Source organism: Perognathus longimembris, chromosome 18 (assembly GCF_023159225.1).
Source record: "Perognathus longimembris pacificus isolate PPM17 chromosome 18, ASM2315922v1, whole genome shotgun sequence".
Taxonomy (NCBI): Eukaryota; Metazoa; Chordata; class Mammalia; order Rodentia; family Heteromyidae; genus Perognathus; species Perognathus longimembris.
In genome coordinates, this window is record NC_063178.1 from 24,339,388 (window position 1) to 24,360,932 (window position 21,545).

The window sequence follows — 21,545 nt, forward strand, 5'->3', positions numbered from 1 at the left end:
ATGGATTCGGGGACATTGTTTTCTTCTCGTTTCCCCCCGCTCCCCAAAGCCTTAGAGGCCAGAGAAGATGTTGCAAGAGGAAAAATTTAAAAAAGGAGGGGCCTGGTTTGCTGGGCGGGCTTCCGCTTCCCGTTGCCTAGCAACTGTTTCCACGGCAACCAGGCGGTCCAGTCGCGGGAGGAAGTGCAGGTGTCTTCCCCGCGCTGGAGGGCTGATCCGGGAGGGAGGTCTCGGGCCAAGCGAGGAAGGGGAAGGGGCCGAGCGACGGGCGTAGGGAAGGAAGCCGCGGAGTCGGTCGGCTGAGCATGGAGCACCCCAGGTGCCCCTCGGAGAGCATCTACAACCTCATCCCCCGCGCGGGGAAGGAGCCGCCGCAGCCCCCGCGGTAGGTACGCCGGGCGCACCCCTGCAGACGGGACCGGGGACAGACTCCACAGGCGTATCCGAGAATCTTAAATAAAAAATAAACTGCATTAAGACAATTGCTTCTCTGCCTCAGGACATCTAGTATCCTCAAGGTATTAGGTAACTACAAAGTAAGCTACCTTGGGTAGGTGGTACTTAGTATTATTTAAACTTTATGGGGAGAACAGAAGGTATCTACTGGACAAACATCTCTCTCCTCCCAGGACTGGAAAGGTTTCCCCTTAACTTTCCCTAATGTAGGTCAAAACTACTAAAAGGCCCTATAGCTAGTTGTTTGGGAGGTCTTGAATGAATTTTCGTTTGCTTTCGGGTATATAAAAGAAATGTAGTGGAATAGACAATGCCTAAGGTTTCTTTCAAATCTAGAGAACAGTTATTTTTATTAATCATTACATGGGATAATGAAAGCAACAATTGGGCACAACTTCCATTTTAAGTCTATCTCATTTTAACCAGAGCAATAGCGATGTTATAGTTCTGTGAGCTTTTCAGCATTGGAATGGGGAATGTAAATAGCTGCCTGTTTACAGGGCAAACAATCTATCAAATAAAGTCCACCCCCCCCCCCCCGTGTTACACTGGTACCATTTTCAACTGAATGCTGAACTTAAAGTTAAGAGAGTAGCAAATAGGCATTCTGTCATTGGTAAATTAAAAAGCTTTCTCTGTGATTCCAAAAATATTATTATTATAAGAACAATATTCGTTTGGCATCCAGTTTCTACTCTTGGAGATGCAGTAGTAGTTGCATAAACTCCTTATTTTTATTCTGAATAAAGCAAAAAAGAAAATAGAAAAATTACTTAGGATGAGAGGGGACAGAAAGCTTAACAAAGAACCTTTTTGGCCAGAGTGGTGTCTGTCAGCCACAATGGTGAGAGTTTTCAACAAGATATGAATGAATATAGACAGACAGACAGAGATAAAGAGATAGAGATTTAACCACTTGTCTCTCACTACAGTGACACAAACTTGTCCTGACTCAGTCTTCTCATTAATAGGAAGAATTAATCATAAACAAGAAATGTTTAATGTTGTCCTGACTCAGTCTTCTTATTAATCATAAGCAAGAAATGTTTAAAGTTACAGGTACATTTATATCACTGAGCTATAAACTGAGTTTCAATGAAGTTCACCAGAGCTTTGCAGCCCTGGTAAGATTTGACCAATGACAGCACTGTGATTGATCTTCCATGCCCCAGAGTTCAGTCTTCTTGTGGCTGTGCAATATAGACATTAAAATGTTGATTAGTCACAAAGAAATATATTATTAAAAACTCTAACGAGGGATTCAGGTATTAAATGAGAACTTTGCTACCACTGAGCTCATCCACAACACAGTTTTCACTAACTCCTTCACCTTTCTGTTGATGGTTGTCATTTAATATCTCCAATCATTTCTTTTTCCTTTGTTGTTTAAGACAGTATTGCAGATAACGCATGAAACTGCAATCTTCATTGTTTACTATTTGGCTTAATACTTTTTATCTAAATTGCCTAAGATTTCATTTGCATTTGACAGTAGTGTCCCACTGTTTGCCCACATTGAAATTCCTGCACGGGTTACAAGAATCTTACGTTCTAACTTGATCTCTTCTATCCTCTCATTATGTCACTGGTTCTTTTTGTTAATTTCAGCTTATCATTAATTCATAGAGATAGCTTTGGATTATGAGTCACTTCTCCACTCTATTAATCATTCTTTTCAGCTTTGTGTCATTTGCAAATCTAATTTATATCTCCATCTGTCACTGAACAAGGCAAGTACTTTGCACTTCACTGGGCTACTAGGCACCTCTGTCAAGGCTGACAATACCTTTTTGTGTCTTTAATTATCCACATAAACCTATTAATCATCTCATATTTCTCTATCTCATCTGCAAGTATTTAGTAAGAGGCTTTACTAGCATCAAGATAAAAAATGATTTTGCCTAGAATACCTTCTCAATTTGTGAGTCTAACCTTATTTTTAAAAATTAATATCCAATTGTTGTGATCTGAAACTTCAGATAGGCTCTACATAATTGCTTGTCCAGAAACTTAATTAAACTTTTTCTATAACTCTTGCGGACACTGACATCAGGCCTACCATCATAGCATTTCTGGGTGTCCACTTTGGGAAAATGCCTTAAACTCTTATTAGTTTGTTTTACATGTCTTTCTGTTTTTCATTATGGTTAGTTATAGCATGTAGTCAGAATTTTACTTGGGTGTGTGCTTCATATTCTCTCTGTTACAACTTTCCATTTATTTACTGTCTATTATTTCTGTAGACTGAAGTTTTTATGACATTTCCTTGTGTAAGGTCTGGACCACATGAACAATCTATGTCTTAACTGTTATAAATTCTTAGATGACCTAATCATTTTTATCCTGAGTTTCTTGCCCTTTTTTTTATTTTGCTGACTAGTTATAGGCAAGAATTCAATCACAGAAAGCAGAAACTTCTTCAAAAACTTCTATTCAGAGAAAATCAAGAATAGTCCCAAACGTGTATTTTATACCAAAAGTATCACTACTAAAATATGTGGTCTCAGAAACAGAGTTTTATGACTAGTGTTAGAAGCTATAATTCTTCATTTCTTGTATTACTTTTAGTCAAGTACTCTTCTCATGAGTATCATACACACACAAACACACACACACACACACACACACACACACACACACACTTTGACTTAAACCACACAGTTTATACAGAAGACTCAAAATCCTAACACGTAGTTCCACAATGGGCAATGTATAATTTACTACTAGAACAACTTGAGTCATGTAGAAGAATTGATGGTCAGGAAAATTACGCATTGGAAGGGATATTTCAAAAGGTGATTTTCACTTCCAGTTGTATGGATGAAGGGAAAGGTAGCCAGTGTGTGTTTCTCAGCAAGGGATAGATATTTTATCTGGCTTAATATTTTTTCATTTGAGAAAGGAGTCACTCTTTAATTTTAGTAGACAATCTCACATGTAGTAAGAGGCATTACCATACCAGTCTGTCAAAATGTTGAGAAAAGAAAATATGCCAACATTATTCCTTATAATCCATTGCCAGGAAAATCTGTAGGTAAGGGAACAGTTTTTAGAAGGCTATTCAATCACAGAACAAGGTTTTATATCTTAATGGCATATTGTGATATTCATGGTTATTCGTAGAAGCCAGGAAGTATGTCAGTCTGTCTGTGTGGATATTATATTAATCATTTTGATCATGACTCCAATTTTCACAAAGTCTGTGGCTTCTAGGGTATGAGTAAATTAAAGGGTTAGTTTTATTTTTAATATTGATCAAGATGAATATCCATCAATAACTGTAAGCAAAAATATTATTAATTAATACTACTGATTTCAAAATATTAACATTTACAATGTGCCAAATATATTTTTAGACTTATTGAAGATGACAGTTTAACTTTCACAATGTTATTTCTAGCCCACATGTACTGATAGGTAGAAAAATCAATAAAAATATAGATTCCTAGCTGGATGCTGGTGGCTCACACCCGTAATCCTAGCTACTCAGGAAGCTAAGATCTGAGGATGTTTTGAAGGCAGCCTGGGCAGGAAAGTCTGTGGGACTCTTATCTCTGATAAACTACCACCAAAAAAAAGCCAGAAATGGCTTAAATGGGAGAGTTCATGCCTTGAGCAAAAATAGCTCAAAGACAATGCCCAAGCCCTGAGTTCAAGTCCAAAGACTGGCACATTCTTAGTCAGTTTGATCTACTTACTGTTTTAAGACATTCTATCGATGAGCAGCAGAATAAACTTTCAAATGTATACCAATCACTGACCAAGCTAGACCATAGTTTGCCCTGAAAAAAAATATTAAAAATATTTTTAAATGACACAAATTGTATCCTCTAACCACAAAAAAAAAAAAAAAAAACCAACTAGAATCAATTTGGGCACTGGTGGCTCACACCTGTTATCCTAGCTATTTAGGAGGCTGAGATCTGGGAAGTCTAAATATATGAAAACTAAGCAAATGTAACTAAACCTGTCTTCTAAGCTAAAGAAGATATTTAATAAGTATAAAAGTATTAGGCCTGAATGACAATGAAACATGGGAGATGAAAATTTGTGGAATATCACTAAAGCCATGATTAGAGGGAATATTATAGCTTTAAGCACTCCTATTTGAAAAGTATAAAGGTTTAGAATTAAGTACCTATAGTTTAACCTTAAGAAATTTTTAAAATTTATTGATTGATTGAACACAAATTTTTTTGACAAGGTGTGCAAAAAGGGTACAGTTACGTAGTAGGGCAGTGTGTACATTTCTTGTGAAATCGTATGCCCTGTTTTTCTTTCTCTTCTCTAGGTCAGGTAGACATGTATACAATATACAATGTATCAAGAACATATACAGTAGCCACGTGGCCCGACCCAAGAAAATTCGCCTAGAGCTTTAAATGTAATGTCGATATTAGACAATATAAGACAGTAGTCTTATATGAACGTACATACATAGCTTTTGAGCTATTGTATTCCACTAAGAGGTCAATTTTTGACCTTTATATGTTGAGTAGTTGTTTGGTTTTAGTTACATACTGTTGGGTCGCTGCCCCAATCCTGTGGGAAATACTATTTGACAAGCAGTTTTTAGTTTCACAGACCTGGTCTCTACTGTCTCTCCGTCTCCCTTTCTTAACAGTCATATATCAGTGAGATCATGCCCCTTTGTTTTCTGTGTTCTAGGCTTGTCTCACTCAGCATTATTTGTTCAAGTTCTGACCATTTCCCTGCGAATAACAGTATTTCACCATTCCTAATCGCTATGTAGTATTCTATTGTAGATAGGTACCATATTTTTTGGATCCATTCATCTGTGGAGGGGCATCTGGGTTGTTTCCATATTTTGGCTATTGTGAATTGTGCCGCGATAAACATGGAAGTACAAATGTCTTTTTGATATCTTGGGACTTGCTGTTTAGGATAGATGCCTAGGAGTGGTATGGCTGGGTCATAGGGTAGGTCTATATTGAGCTTTTTGAGAAACCTCCGTACTGTTCTCCAAAGTGGTTGTACTAATTTGTACTCCCACCAACAATAGAGAAGGGTTCCTCTTTCCCCGCACCCCTTCCAGCATTTGTTGTAGCCTGAGTTCAGAGTATAGGCCATTCTAACTGGGGTGAGGTGGTATCTCAGGGTTGTTTTTATTTGCATTTCCTTTACTACCAGAGATGTTGAACATTTCCTCATATGTTTCTTTGCCATTTTTATTTCTTCTCTTGTGAAGTCTCTCTTTAGCTCCTTTGCCCATTTCCTAATTGGTTTATTGGGCTTGGAGGGGCTTAGTTTTTTGAGTTCTCTGTAGATGACAGGTATTAGGCCTTTGTCTGTTGCTGTGCTGATAAAGATCCTTTCCCATATGGTTGGCTGTCTTTCTGTTTTGGTGGCTATGTCCTTAGCTGTGCAGAAACTTTAATTTGTAGTAGTCCCATTTGTCAAGTGTCTCCCCTATTTGTTGTGCCCCTGGGACTATATTCAGGAAGTTCCTTCCTGTGTCTATAAGTTCTAGCGTCTTTCCTACTCTGACCTTCAGTAGTTTCAAGGATTCAGGTCTGATATTGAGGTCCTTGATCCATTTTGAGTTGATCTTGGTGCATGGTGATAGGCTTGGGTCTACTTTGAGTTTTCTGCATATGGCTGCCCAGTTCTCCCAGCACCAGTAGTTGAAGAGGCTATGTTTATTCCATTGTATGTCTTTAGCTCCTTTGTAGAATATCAGCTGACTGTAAGAGTGCGGTTTTATTTCTGGATCTTCAATTCTAATCCATTGGTCTTCCGATCTGTTTTTATACCAATACCAGGCTGTTTTTGTTATGATGGCCCTGTAGTAGATCTTGAAGTCTGGTATTGTGATACCTCCTGCACTGCTTTTTTTGCCTAGAATTGCTTTGGCTATTCTAGGTCTTTAGCTGTTCCATATGAATTTATGGATTGCTTTCTCTATTTCAGTGAAGAATGTGACTGGGATTTTGATGGGGATTGCATTGAATTTGTATAACAATTTGAGCAATATGGCCATTTTCACTATATTGATTCTGCCTACCCATGAGCATGGGAGGTCTTTCCATCTCCTTGTGTCTTCCTTGATTTCCCTTATTAGATTTTTATAGTTTTCATTAAACAGGTCCGTCACGTCCTTGGTTAAGTTGATCCCTAGGTACTTTATTTTTTTTTTGGCTACTGTAAATGGATTTGTTTCCATAATTTCCTTTTCTGCTTGTACATTGCTGGTGTACAGAAAAGCTGCTGACTTTTGTGGATTAATTTTGTATCCTGCTACTTTGCCAAATTGGTTTTTTAGGTGTAGGAGTTTGGGGACTGAGATTTTTGGGTCCTTCAGATATAAGATCATGTTGTCTGCGAACAGGGATAACTTGATTTCTTCCTTGCCAATGTGGATCCCTTTGATGTCCTCCTCTTGCCTTATTGCTATGGCTAGGGATTCCAGCACTATGTTGAAAAGAAGTGGGGAGAGTGGGCATCCTTGTCTTGTTCCTGAGTTTAGGGGGAATGAGTTAAGTTTCTCTCCGTTTAATATGATGTTAGCAGTTGGTCTCTTGTATATAGCTTTTATTGTTTTGAGGAATGTTCCATCTATTCCTGTTCTCTCCAAAGCTTTTAATAAGTATGGATGTTGTATTTTGTCAAAGGCTTTTTGGGCATCAGCTAAGATAACAATGTGATTCTTGATTTTAGTTCTGTTTATGTGGTGAATTACATTGATTGACTTATGGATGTTGAACCATCCTTGTGACTGTGGGATGAAGCCTACTTGGTCATGATGTATAATTTTCTTGATCAGTTTCTGGATCCTGTTAGCTAATATTTTATTGAGGAGCTTTGCGTCTGTGTTCATTAATGATATTGGTCTGTAGTTCTCTTTTTTTGTTGGGTCTTTGCCTGGTTTGGGAATGAGTATGATATTAGCTTCGTAGAATGAGTTTGGGATTTCTCCCTCTGTTTCTATTTTGCTGAAGAGTTTGAGGAGTTTTGGTATTAGCTCCTCACTAAAGGTTTTGTAGAATTCGTTGGTGAATCCATCTGGGCCTGGGCTTTTCTTAGTAGGGAGGTTCTTGATTACCTCCTGTATCTCACTGTAAGTTATTGGTTTATTTAGTTGATTTATTTCTTCTTGGTTCAGTTCGGGCAGTTTATACTTCTCTAAGAATTGATCCATTTCTGTAATGTTATTGTTTTTTACTGAGTAGAAGTTCTGGAAATAGCTCCTTATGATTGTTTGAATATCGTGTGTACTTGTTGTAATTTTTCCGGTGGAGTCCCTGATTTTACGTATATGAGTCTCTTCTCTTCTCTTCTTTTTTTTGTAAGTCTTGCGAGGGGTCTGTCAATTTTATTTATTTTCTCAAAGAACCAGCTTTTAGTCTTACTTATTTGTTGAATGGTTTTTCTATTTTCAATCAGATTTATCTCTTCTTTAATCTTTGTGATCCCTCTCCTCCTAGTCGTTTTAGATTCTGTCATTTCTTGTTTCTCTAGTTGTTTTAGTTTCATCGTGAGGTTATTCACCTGCTCTGCTTCCATTCTTTTAATGTGAGTGCTGAGGGCAATGATCTTTCCCCTCAGTACTGCCTTAGCTGTGTCCCATAGGTTTATTTGTGATGTATTTTCATTGTCATTGTGGCTTATGAATTCGTTGATTTCATCTTTAATTTGGTCTGTGGCCCAAGTGTTGGATAACAGTGTGGGGTTTAGCCTCCAAGAATGTGTATAGCCTCTGTGGTAACCATTGTTATTGAGGGTTACCTTTAATCCACTGTAATCAGATATAATAATAATGGGATGACATCAATACTTTTGTATTTGCTGAGGTTCTTTGTGTGGGCTATGACATGGTCTATTTTGGAGTATGATCCATGGGCTGCTGAAAAGAAGGTGTATTGGGTCTCTGTAGGGTGGAAGATTGTGTATAGATCTGTCAGATCCATTTGGGATATGGTGTTACTTAGGTCCTCAGCTCCCTTGCTGATCCTCTGGGTGTTGGATCTGTCTCTTGGAGAGAGTGGGGTATTAAAGTCACCCACTATGATTGTGTTTGGGTCTATCTTGTTCTGTGAGAATTTGCTTGACATATGTAGGGCCTCTTTTGTTCGGTGAGTATACATTTATCACCGTGATGTCTTGATTTTGGATTTTTCCTTGTATTAAAATGTCGTGTCCTTCTTTGTCTTTTTGAGTTGATTTTAATGAAAAGTCCAGCTTGTCTGAGATCAGAATGGCTACACCTGCCGTTTTGGTAGGTGCGTTTGCTTGGAAGATCTTGCTCCATCCTTTCATTCGGAGCCTGTTTTTGTCCCTTGCTGTAAGGTGAGTCTCTTGTAGACAACAGATGCCAACTTTTTGTTTGCTGATCCATTCTGCCAGTCTGCTCCTCTTTATCAGAGAGTATATACCATTTATATCCAAACAGATTAAGGATAAGAGTGTTTTTTCTCCTTCCATTTTCTTGTTGGGCTGTTTTTTCCTCTTTTTTTTTTTTTTTCTTTTCTTGTCTTTGGTGAGCTGCTCTTTCTGTTGGGCACTGGCTATTGTAGTTTCTATCTGTTTCTGTCTGTGTGTCTTGTACAACTCTCTGTTGGGTGGGATTCTCCTCTTAGAATTCGCTGTAGGGCTGGTTTTTTATTCACATACTCCTTTAGATCCTCTTTGCTATGGAAAAATCTGGTTTTCCCTTCGAATGTGAACTCCAATTTCGCTGGATATTTAATGCTGGGTTGCATATTGTTTGCCTGTAGTACTTGGATGGTGTTCTTCCACTCACTTCACGCTTGGTAGGTTTGTGTGGAGAGGTCTGCTGTTATTCGGATCCTCTTCCCATTGTAGAAAATTTCTTTCTTCACTTTGGCTGCATTTAGAATTTGCTCTTTATTCTTGAGATCTGAAGTCTTGAATATTATGTGCCTTGGGGTGGCTTTTCTGGGGTCTGGCCTGCCAGGTGTCCTATAGGCTTCGGTTACCTGGATGGGGTCCCTTGTGAGATTAGGGAAGTTTTCTGCAATAACTTTATTGAAAATATGGTGAAGCCCTCTGCTCTGGTTTTCGGCTCCTTCTTCTATTCCAATTATGCACAGATTATATATCTTGTCTTTGTCCATTAGTTCCTGGATTAGTCTGCCCTGAAGCTTCACTGTTTCTTGGAGTGTGGTAATTTTCTGGTTGTTGTCAGCTGCTTCATCGTCCAAGCGAGAGATTCTGGATTCCATATGGTCAATTCTTTGTCCTACGGATTCAATTGCAGAGTTTATGGATGACAGAGAGCTATTTATGGTTGTCAGATCAGCTCTGATTGTGGAAATTTCTTCCTTTAAAGAGTTGTATTTTACCCTCATCAAGTGGGCTAAAGACTTACAAAGAGACTTCCCTGATGAGGAAATGAGAATGGCCAAGAGACATATGAAAAAGTGCTCTACATCACTGGCCATAAAAGAAATGCAAATCAAAACAACATTGAGATTCCATCTCACCCCAGTAAGAATGTCATATATCAAGAAAACTAACGGGGCTGGGGATATAGCCTAGTGGCAAGAGTGCCTGCCTCGGATACACGAGGCCCTAGGTTCGATTCCCCAGCACCACATATACAGAAAACGGCCAGAAGCGGCGCTGTGGCTCAAGTGGCAGAGTGCTAGCCTTGAGCGGGAAGAAGCCAGGGACAGTGCTCAGGCCCTGAGTCCAAGGCCCAGGACTGGCCAAAAAAAAAAAAAAAAAAGAAAACTAACAATAACAATTGTTTGAGGGGATGTGGCCAAAAGGGAACCCTACTTCATTGTTGGTGGGAATGTAAACAAACTGATTCAGCCACTCTGGCAAGCAGTATGGAGATTCCTCAGAAGGCTAAATATAGAACTCCCCTATGACCCAGCAGCCCCACTTTTGGGTATCTATCCAAAAGACCACAAACAAAATCACAGTAATGCCACCAGCACAACAATGTTCATCGCAGCACAATTTGTCATAGCGAGAATCTGGAACCAACCCAGATGCCCCTCAGTAGACAAATGGATCAGGAAAATGTGGTACATATACACAATGGAATTTTATGCCTCTATCAGAAAGAATGACATTGCCCCATTTATAAGGAAGTGGAAGGACTTGGAAAAAATATACTAAGTGAAGTGAGCCAGACCCAAAGAAACATGGACTCTATGGTCTTCTTTATTGGGAATAATTAGTACAGGTTTAGGCAAGTCACAGCAGAGCATCACAAGAGCCCAATAGCTATACCCTTATGAACACATAAGATGATGCTAAGTGAAATGAACTCCATGTTATGGAAACGATTGTTATATCACAGTTGTAACTACTTTCAACATCCCATCTGTATCTGTAGCTTCTATTATTGATGATGTTCTTGTATCACCTTCCAGTGGTTGTACCTACACTATCTCTGTAATCTTATCTGAGTATATTGGAAACCATGTATACTGATATTAGAAGTAGGAAATTGAAAGGGAATACCAAAATTGAGAGACACAGGGTAAAAAAAGACAAACAACTACAAAAGCAATACTTGCAAAACTGTTTGGTGAAAGTGAACTGAACACCTCATGGGGGGAAAGGGAAAGGGGGAGGAAGGAGGGGGGGTATGAGGGACAAGGTAACAAACAGTACAAGAAATGTATCCAATGCCTAACATATGAAACTGTAACCTCTCTGTACATCAGTTTGATAATAAAAATTTTTTTAAAAAGAGTTGTATTTTAAATCTATTTTTTCATGCATTTCTCTTCTCAGTATGTTAAGGTCTTCTTTAACAGAGGTTTGCATTGTGTCCATTTTTGCTTCCATTTCTTTCTTGGCTTCCTGGATGTCCTTCAAGACTTCCACTCTAAACTCCCGGAATTGTTTTCTGATTTTGTTTCTGATGCTTTCCATCATTTCTGTTAACATGGCCTCAGTTGCTTTTTTATTCTCCATCTCCTCTTCAGTCGTGCTGCTTTTTGGAGCTGGCGAGTTGGCTTGCCCTTTGATGAACTGTGTTATATTTCTTTGTGATTTTTGCATCTGGAGATCTGTGGGTGGCTTCCCTGGTTTGGCTTTGTGCTGGTCCATCAGTGGGAGCCTTGTGTCCTGGTGTCCTGGCTCTGGGTTTGGGTTTGGCTGTTGCACCTTGCTTCCCAATGGGAGAGCGTGACCTTCTCGGTTGTTGCTGAGGTGGTCACTCTCCCTGCACTTGGGGGCTGGTAGGTTCTGTGTCTTTCTCTGCGGGGTACGCCTACCAGAGCGAGCCACAGGTTGTTGGGTTGTGCTTGCGCCCTCCCGTGAGTCCGTTGTGGGGGGAGGTATGCGTGGGGCCCAGTGGGATCAACTGTCCGGGTGCAGATTAGCGCCCTCAGACCTCGCCTCCGCTGCGAGGGGGGGACGTGATCAGTCCCAGGTGTCCCTGCTGTGCTGGTATTGCCCACCAGCACCTGTGATTTTAGTTGTAAAAGTCCGCGAGGTCCAGGCGCTTCGGTGGGGCTTGCACTGCTTGCCATCCCCCGGCCCCTGTTGGGAAGGGGGCGGGGCCAGTGCGGCCAGTTCAGTCTCCTGTGCCGCCTTGGGGCTGCTCTGCCCTTCCCCCACTAAACTCCTGTGACTTCCCAGTGCCTGATGGGAGCTTCCGCCTGATTTGGGGGTACTTTGTTCCCTCGGGATGGGGAAGGGGAGGGAGGGAAATCTAGCTTCTTTGTAGGGCTTGGGTCTCTGATCGCTGGTCTCCCGTTGGGGGCAGGGGTAATGGGGGACTCACTAGTCCTGGATTGTGTGTGTGTCCCACGCTGCCGTTGGTCCTTCGGGGGTGGAGTTCTGTGGTGTGGCGAAAGGTCGTGGTGGCATCCCCGGCTCTCCCCTCCTGCACTGCTGGGTTCCCCAGCCGCTTAAGCCCGTTCCCGGTGTGGACGTGAACTTCCCGTTGCCACCGTGGCCGTATGTCTTGGTCCACATTCTCCCTGGTGTCCGTGGAGTCCTGCTGTCTGGACTCTGCGCTCCCGGTGTGAGTTTTCGGCAGTGGGTCTGCCCATCGCCGGGTCCCCTTTTCCCAGCCTGGCTCTGTTCAGGCAGGGTCGGCTGGTGGGGGGAGGGTGCCCCGGAGATTCTCCGGCTCCGTGTAGGTTTTCAGCTCTTCTTTTTTGCTCCTTTTTGTTTTCCTGCGTTTCTCCACTGCTTCTGGCTGTTGGTTTTGCTGGGTTCTTGATGGGGTGTTGGGTGCTGGAGTTCCCAGCTCGCTATTCAGTTGGAGCGAGTTGGGGTGCCTCCCTACTGTGGCGGCACCATCTTCCTAACCCAACCTTAAAAAATTTTGAAAAAGGCAAGAAAAGTAAACCCCAAATGAGAACAGCTAATATCAGTAATAAAGATCTTTGAAATGGAAAATGTGTGTTCATTAGAGAAAATCAATGAGATTCTGTTTCTTTTTAAATAAAAACTAACAAAATTAATAAACTTTTTACAAGATGGCGAAGCAATGGAGGAGACAAGAAGAAGACACAAATGACTAATATCAGAGATGAGAGAGATCACATCACAACCATGCTCCTGATGTTCAGAGATAATAAGGAAACACAATGCCCACCTTTGCTCGGGCGTTTCTTAATTGGTCCAGAGCATCCATCCAGATGTTCTACGCTTGGCCAGGGTTCATATCATTATGCTTTATGGCCATTCATTCTTCTCCATATGAATGTGTGTGTGTGTCTGTGTGTGTACATATATACATATGTTTTTAAACTTTAAATATTTTTTACTAGAAATGTAAAGGTCACAACTTTTTCAATTTAATTTCAGGTACAAATCAGTTTTTAAGGAAATTATAAAAGATGACATGAGAAAATCTAAAGGTACAATGAAAACTATGGGACCTGCAAAACTTGAAGTGCCTTCTCCAAAGCATTTCCTAAGGAAACATTCAAGCGACAAACCTCTACCACCTAGTAGGTTTTTTGCTTCTCCTTCTCCTCCGCCTCCTTTCTTCCTCTTCTTCCTTTTCCTCCTCCTCCTCCTTTTAATGCCAGTCCTGGGGCTTGACCTCAGGACCTGGGTCCTGTCCCTGAGCTTTTTCATCAAGGCTAGTTCTCCTTGACTTGAGCCCCAGCTCCACTTCCCACATTTTTTTTGGGGGGGGGTAGTTTATTAGAAATAAAAGTCTCACAGATTTTTTTGTCCTGGCTGGCTTCAAACCATGCTCTTCACATATGAGCCTCCTGAGTAGCTAGCACTCAGCTGCTCTTTCTTCTTACTGTGAGAAGAATTAGTAGATGATTTAATTAGAATTGTTCCATTGTCAATAAATATTAAATATGCACAGGTGATAGCCTTACCTCCTATAAAATGAAATTTGCATGACTAGAAGACGATACAAGTAGAGAAGATCGTAGAAAAAGAAGGAAAGACTTTTTGTGCCAATATTGGGGCTTGAACTTGACCTCATGCTCTACCTTGGCTTTTCTATCCAAGGCTGGCATTCTACCACTTAAGGCACACCTCCTGTCTGGCTTTATGTTGGTTAGTTGGAGATAAGAGTCTCTGCAGTTTGTCTAACTAGGCTGGCTTTGTGTCAGGATCCTCAGATCTTAGCCTCCTGTGTAGCTGGGATTATAGCATGAACCAGAGATTCTTCACTTTTGAGTATGATTAAAGTATGATTTGTTTACTTAGTGGTTTTATAGGAGTTTTCCTCTGAAGAAGAAATCATTGGTAACATTGATAGTACTCAAAAGAGTAAAAGTAAAACACTAAAAAGTGTTTTAGTGTTCTTATATAAACTTAATCAGGAAAGCTGGACATTTATTGTATTTTTTGTAAGAAACTGTTTCCATAATATCCAGTAAAAATCTATTGAACTAGCACATCATTTAGGATGTTTAACCATCTTAGACCTTTTTTTACTGTTTCAGTAAATAAATGTATTAAATGATACTTGTTTATTTCATCTTGATTACTTCTTTCTTTTCAAGCTACTATTCTGAAGTATGGCTATAAAAAGCTGAACATATGTAATGAATACACCTCAATACATATAGGGATAAGCATAAACTTTTGCCTTAAGTATTGACATATATTACTAATACAACACAAATAACTATGGTAAATATCTGGATATTGCCAGCAATGCTTATTAATGAAAAAAAGTTACATTTCACAGAAAAGAAGTTTAGTTGGACTGAATCAAGAAAGCCTGCTGTGCCCTTGAGAACTGATCACCCAATCATGGGAATACAGAGTGGAAAAAACTTTATAAACACAAATGCAGCTGATGTCATAATGGGCGTGGCTAAAAAGCCTAAGCCAATTTATGTTGACCGAAGAACCGGAGACAAGCATGACCTGGAAACCTCAGGCCTACTTCCAAAGTACATCAATAAAAAGGTAGCCTGCATTAACAAGTGACTTGAGACTCGACTAGTTTAGATACGGTGTTCTCAGCAACTGTCTATATTATCATTAACATGCTGTCACTGGACAAAGGATCTAGAATGCCCACTCTGTTTCTCAGTCTGTATTTGGTGCAAATCCAGTATAACAAAATGACAGAGTGCTTGTAATGAGCAATACTGTGGAGTTCAGTAAACAGACATTATCCTTGTTTTCCTCCATTTCAATTATCATTAGATTTAATAATTATAACAACCATCTCCCAAAAGATACTAATTTGGGGTGAGGTAAAAATGGCTCCAGATAGCCAGGATTAACAAAACCCCAAAGCATTGCTTGTCACTAGGCCAAATAGAAGAGAAATCTGGCAAGTCATTCACCAGTTCTTAAGACTTCTAGAAGTGATTCTTCCATTCGCATGGACAAATCAGGTCACCTCACTGCATCTTACTTCAAGGGGAGAGACAAGCATTGTCCCTCCAAGGGTCCAGAAGGAGAACAACAGAGTATTTGTGACTAATATCTGTGGATACAAGAACCATCTCAGGGTCCCAAGTCCATTTTCTCTTCAAAGTAACGTGTGCTTGGTATCATTCATATATATATATATATATATATATATATATATATATATATATATATATATATATATGTCCATATAGACATTTATCTTCTTTTGTTTAACAAGACTAAGAGAAATCAGAGGTATTCAAAAGATCTCAAGGTAAAAGCTGAAGTACATAAAATATTAAAAAGAAAAGCTAAGCCTTAAGGGTATAGTAAGGGCCTGGTCATGAGTCACAAGCACAGGCATTGGAGACATTCTCCAGAAGAAAACATGACCACAGGAATGACTCCATTTTAGAAGACCAAAATCAACTCCTCTTCACTAGGAGTGAGAGAATCACTTCCTTTTGTTAATTTTCACTGTTTTGAACAAAGTCTAGAAGTCTGTAAAAATTTTTGTCAGTCATTAACTGCTATGTGCATATATTTAAGAATAGAATAAGGATATTTATTTCTTTTCTGGAATATCCTTTCAGGATTATGGCGTTACACCTGAATACATATGTAAACGAAATGAGGATGTAAAGAAAGCCCAAGAAGAGTATGATAATTATGTCCAGGAGAACCTGAGGAAGGCAGCTATGAGGAGACTATCAGATGAAGAAAGGGAGGCAGTTCTTCAGGTAAGCGTTTAGTGGCTTGTACTCATAGGCAACTCTCTGGAACACCTGTGAAAGAAAATTTCTTTCCAATTGACCGTCCCCCCTGAAAGCCAGCAATCTCTTTGGGCTATAGTGAAAAACCACATTCAGCAAAGCTGAAATACTTTGGGAAGAGCAGAAGAACTGAAAAGTAGGGATTTATGGAAGAATATTTTATTTCCAACTTGGTGTCTTTCTGTTGTAAAGAAGTCTCCATTTCCCTATAATAAATAAATTTTTATTTTCATGTACCTGAGTTTATTTTTTTAAAAAACAATACTCATAAGCTAGATATTTTTCACTAGATGGAGCTCTAGAATAATTGAAGCCAGCTCAAAACTATTTCCTTTCCTATAATGCAACTATCTAAATTAATAAATAACCAGGTGTTCTTATTTTACAAAAGTTTTCTTTACTTTAAATAAGAGATGCAATGATATACTTGCATTCTATTTTAAATGTGCAGTTTTTTAAATCTGGTGCATTTGAAATGTGGAATTACAGGAGCCAGGCTGCTACAATCGTTTGTAGAAGGTGTTCACTACTAAGTCCCTACTTGTACTTTGCTGCCGTCTCCTTAGAGGTAAAATAGGTCTATTTTTTTTTTTATTGTTTTGAACTTTTTTACAAAACCATTTTACTGACCTCATGAAAACAGGAAAAGCTCATTTTACTCTATTGCTGTTGAAAAATAGATTTAAACACTATTGCAAATGCTTAACATTTTATCTTTGTCATCATAGTTTATGTCATCCATATTTATTAGATACCTGTTTTTCACACAATATCTTGCTAAATCTTGAAGATACTTTAAAAATCCTAAGAGAAAATTTATGCTGTAGAGATGGAAGTTACAGTTTAATTGCTGAAAGACGTATGGATATGAAGGGGCGTGTGTGTGCGTGTGTGTGTGTGCGTGTGTGTGTGTGTGTGCGCCTGCACAAATGCATGGGTCACAAATGTAATAAGATCCTAGGACCATAGTTGTCACTGAAAGATATAAATCTTTAGTTGAGTCTCAAAGTACAGAGTAAGAGGGTGTCCCAGGCAGTAGGAGTGACTTTAGGCAACCATCTCTTTGTTAACAATAAATAGCATCCTTGTACCTAGCTCAGTACCCAGCATAGACACAGAGGTTCAATGTGCTGGGAAGTTCATATAACTTCACAGGTTCACAGTGCTAGGAAGGAGAAAGGAAGGCAGGGAGACTGGCAGACATTGAAAATGGGAAATTTACACACCAGTAATGACCTTTGGCTCATTATTTCTTTCTAGTTTGATTCTTTTATTTTTGGAAAGTACATGCCTCTGCAAAAGCCAGAATTTATACCTAAATACTACTGGAAAATAGAGCAAAATACGAAGAACTTCTCTCCTAACTAACTGGCTCATCCTGCCTGTGATTTTATGGCAAAGTGGATAGACACCCTTCAGATTCCTCCTCTGGCTACTCCAGCATAATTTGATGAAACAATACTAAATCCTCCATCAGATGCTCTGCTAGTCAGGGAGTATAGCTGCTCAGGTCACAAAGCCCTATTACCAATGAGCTGTGAGCCCCCTTCCCACCCTGGTTAAAAGTTGCATAGAGTTCTGTGACAATATGTCAGCATGCTCTCAGTAAATCAAATCCTGCTCCATTCATCATAAAAATAAGAGTTGCATTATACTTAGAAGGGGTCATCTGTCTAATGAGTCTGAATATCTCATTTTACAGGTGAGGGTATAAAGCACAGATATACTGAGTGAGCTCATCGGCACATCCAGCCATTCATCCATTTGCTGAACAGCTGCTACTTTCCAGGCATTGTACCCACCTGGCGGATAGTGCAATGTGCCAAACAAATACAGTCTTTATTTTCAGTGAACTTTGAGTGTGCATTACACTTGCCCTAAGTCACTACATTGTCAGGTCAGTGAATAGGGACTAAAATTCACATTTACCAATTTGCAGGTAGTGTTTTCCCCACTACCTTATACCTGTAGTCAGATGCAGAAAGGAAGGGAAGGTGTGTGCATATCAGGGCTCCAGCAGGAAATGCTTGGAGCATTCAACTAGGACTATGAAGAGAATTCCTGAAAGCAGTATTGGCCAAAGTGAAACAGGGATAAGGGAACCAACCAATAAGGAACCCTGAGTCACCCCGGAACTCAGGACAAGGGAGAGACCTAACACCACCTTGACCATGGAGGGCAAGGACAGGAAATATAATGTTATCTGAACCTCGTGAGAGCTGGAGCCTTAAGGAGGTGCCACTTGCCTGGCATCATAGGCAAAAATAAATGCATCGAGTAGTATCCACTTAGTGTTGAGAGAGAGAGGATGGAGGAACACACCAGCCTTGCCGTCCTCCCACCAGGACCTTCTTTAGCTGAATTTAGTGAGAAGCCAGGGGAACAGCCCTCAGTCTCAACTCTCAAACACTAGGCAATGAGCAAGGCAAGGAGAGAAAGTTTGGAGATATCATGGGCTAAAAGGTAGCATGAAACTGAAGGCACTTGTCATGAGATGCCTACTTCTCCCTACTTGTGCTTTTTTTCCCTCAAAGCTAACAGTATTACTTCATCATTAAAATGCAAGAGAGAGAGAGAGAGAGAGAAAAGAGGAAATAAAAATAAGGGGAAATCACTTGCTGCAATGGATAAAAGCTGTTTTAAGATAACATAACCAGAAAAATGTCTCAAAAACAGCAAGGAGGCAACTTCAATATCACATGAAATATTAGTTATGTTTAGTTTCCATCCCAAACTGTTCACTTTGATCCAAACATTACTGTACACCTTTCTATAAAAAAAAATCCAAAGGAAAAAGCCTAGCTGCTGTGGCCACAGTAATATCACCAAGTAGCTATGAAAAACCTTTGATATTTGAAAGTGTCTAAATATATACATTTCCTTTCTACAGTAGGCACCACAGTGGAGTTCTGTGGAAACATATTTCACATTTCATAGTGAAAGACTGAGACATAGAATTCTTTTGAGGGGTCTTTTGTGGAATACATCTCACATGCTATTAAAAGCTACACTGGCCTGTATCCCTCTTTTTAAAATTTCCACCTGGAGGTTTTATCCTTCTGTCTTTTCCCTTTTCCATATTTTTGATTCAATCTCACTTAACAAGAAGTCAATTCTATACATAGCATCCTGTCCTACAATGACTTATAATGGGAGGAAATCAACAGAATTTTATTGCCCCCAAGAAATTTCTATAGTTCTGAATTTGTACTAGCAGGGCATAGTGTGGAGGCATTATTGCACAAGACACTTATAATCCTCTTTTACCTGAAGTTATGACCATGGTTTTCAGGGCCACGTTTCCACAGCAGCATTTAAAATTGCACTTCCTCTTGCTGTTGTGTAAACAAAATGACCTGGGGACTCACAATGAATACCAAGAAGTGTTAATTCATAAAATGTCATTGTATGAATTCAATTAGCAGTTTATGACCATTCTGTCAGTGAAATACTGTGATTAAAATATGTTACTAGATAGAATTAACCTTTATAGCTCCTGAGAGATCCCTAATTTTGAGTGTGTTGATTCCTGAGACTATAAACCATTAACTACATTATTGAATTAACATGTGTTATATTTCATGGCATTGCAATTATTTCTAGAATGCACTTACAGGAAATTCTAGAATGCACTTACAGATCCCTTGACAGTATGGAGGAAGATTCATTCTTTCTGAAATTTTGAAAGGATATATAAAAGATTTTCTGCTGTAAATCTGAATTTGGGCACTTTTTACAATCCCATTATATCAAACACAGGAAGAAATCTCTCAATGTAAGCCAGAATGAAGCTTTCTGATGTGATTTCTCTGTTGGAGAATGAGGATAAAGGAGCAAATTTTAATGAAACAGTAAAAATTTTATAGGAAATAGTTTTCTGTTCAATATTTCTTCTTATTTTGGGAGTATCCATTCTCAAGTGGTTGGATTGTGCCAAAGCATTTACTGTGAGCTTAGTTCTATGATACTTCTAACTCTGCATATGTGTATTAGATGATAAAAACAAGTACAGTGACCTTAAGAACAGAATAAATAAACTCTCTGTGGGACCAAGCAGACAACTGAAGACAAGATTTGGCCTTTCTACAGTCTTTTCTGTTACTGTGGCCAAGTCTTTGATAAACATAAATATCCTCTTAAAAGCTATTTTCTACGGTATTCTATACCTTGTTACATTATTGGTTCTAGCATCATTTCTCTATCATTTATTTAGGGTTTTTCCATTTATTTTGCTTTGTGCAATCTGTAATTTTTTTTTCAATTTCCTTGACCATTTTCAGGGGCTGAAAAAGAATTGGGAAGAGGTGCACAGGGAGTTCCAGTCGCTGTCAGTGTTCATCGATTCCATCCCAAAGAAGACTCGGAAGCAGAAGCTGGAGGAAGAGATGAGACAGCTGGAACACGACATCAGTGTCCTGGAGAAGCACAAAATCATATACATTGCTAACAAGTAGCCATCAACTCAGTGCGGAGCAACGTCATGCAGGAAATAGCATGGACCATCAACAAGCAAAACTTTCAAGTTTTTCAAATAGGAAAATACCAGAAAGAGAATAGATATAGTCCTAACCAAATGCTTAAGAAATGCTTAAGATGCTTAAGAAAGGATAATTGAATCCTTGGGAAGCTACTTAAAAGACAATAAAAAAATTAACTGAGAAACAATGTATACCGTAGGTAATCAACAAGTACATAATATAAAATAGATGCTTCCAGAGAAATACCCTAATATGTAATTGTCAATGTTACTGCAGTTGAAAATAAAACATATTGTTCACCCAGGAGGAATAGATTGATTTACTTATTCAAGAGAAATTTTGCTGTAATTACTATATGTTTTTGCTTTACTTGTGTTTCCCACATATAAAGAACGTACTGAAATCTGCAACTATATTCTAAACAATTTACAGTATGTACCATTAGTAACATGTGCTTGTTTTCTATGACCATTAATTTCTGGGCCCACCAGAAATGAAGTTGGCACTCAGGATTCAAGTTTCTAACACTACTGGCTGATACAAAGAGCACAGCTTTAAAATTGTAAAGTACCCCAACCTGAAAATAGGAGCAGATGCTTCTGATTTCTCTAAAGTATTTCCTGCTTATTATTTCTGAACTCCACAAATGGAAATGATACGTTCTCAAGTAGCCTGTATTGTTTGTAGTTATTCCCAACTACAAATGGTACCTATAACACTAGATATGACAACATGCTTGTAATTGGGAGGAAGAAAAATTAAGAAGACAACTTACAAAACATGGGGAGAATGATAAGAATAGCTCCCTTCTTTAAGAAGCAGACATACCGAGTTTGAAGTCTTTTATACTCTGTTTTGTCCATAATTCACTATCAAGGTTTCACGAATTTTTCTATCTGATCCTATTTATCTTGTGAATGCTTTGATTACTTTTTTGTGAGATTGCATAATTAAGCAATAGATTTATATTTGAAGAGCTGCCTTCAACTTGAAAAGCAAATTATTTATATCCAAGAAAAGCTTCTTTTATGAAATT

The 21,545-nt window shown here is 39.1% G+C and overlaps 1 protein-coding gene across 1 annotated transcript; it reads left to right on the top strand.

Annotated features, from left to right (window-relative positions):
- Nucleotides 1-279: 279 nt before the first annotated feature.
- On the top strand, nt 280-20,607 carry Enkur (enkurin, TRPC channel interacting protein). The gene is made up of 5 exons (XM_048367703.1): nt 280-385; nt 13,222-13,367; nt 14,579-14,802; nt 15,852-15,998; nt 20,312-20,607. Exons 1-5 carry the CDS (start codon nt 306-308, stop codon nt 20,483-20,485), a joined length of 771 nt encoding a protein of 256 aa, XP_048223660.1. The 5' UTR covers nt 280-305; the 3' UTR covers nt 20,486-20,607.
- Nucleotides 20,608-21,545: the final 938 nt, after the last annotated feature.

Coding starts and splice junctions, on each gene's coding strand:
- Enkur (XM_048367703.1), top strand. CDS start 306: ATGGAGCACCCCAGGTGCCCCTCGGAGAGCATCTACAACCTCATCCCC. Junction 13,368..14,578: donor CGACAAACCTCTACCACCTA/GTAGGTTTTTTG, acceptor TACATTTCACAG/AAAAGAAGTTTAGTTGGACT. Junction 14,803..15,851: donor CAAAGTACATCAATAAAAAG/GTAGCCTGCATT, acceptor ATATCCTTTCAG/GATTATGGCGTTACACCTGA.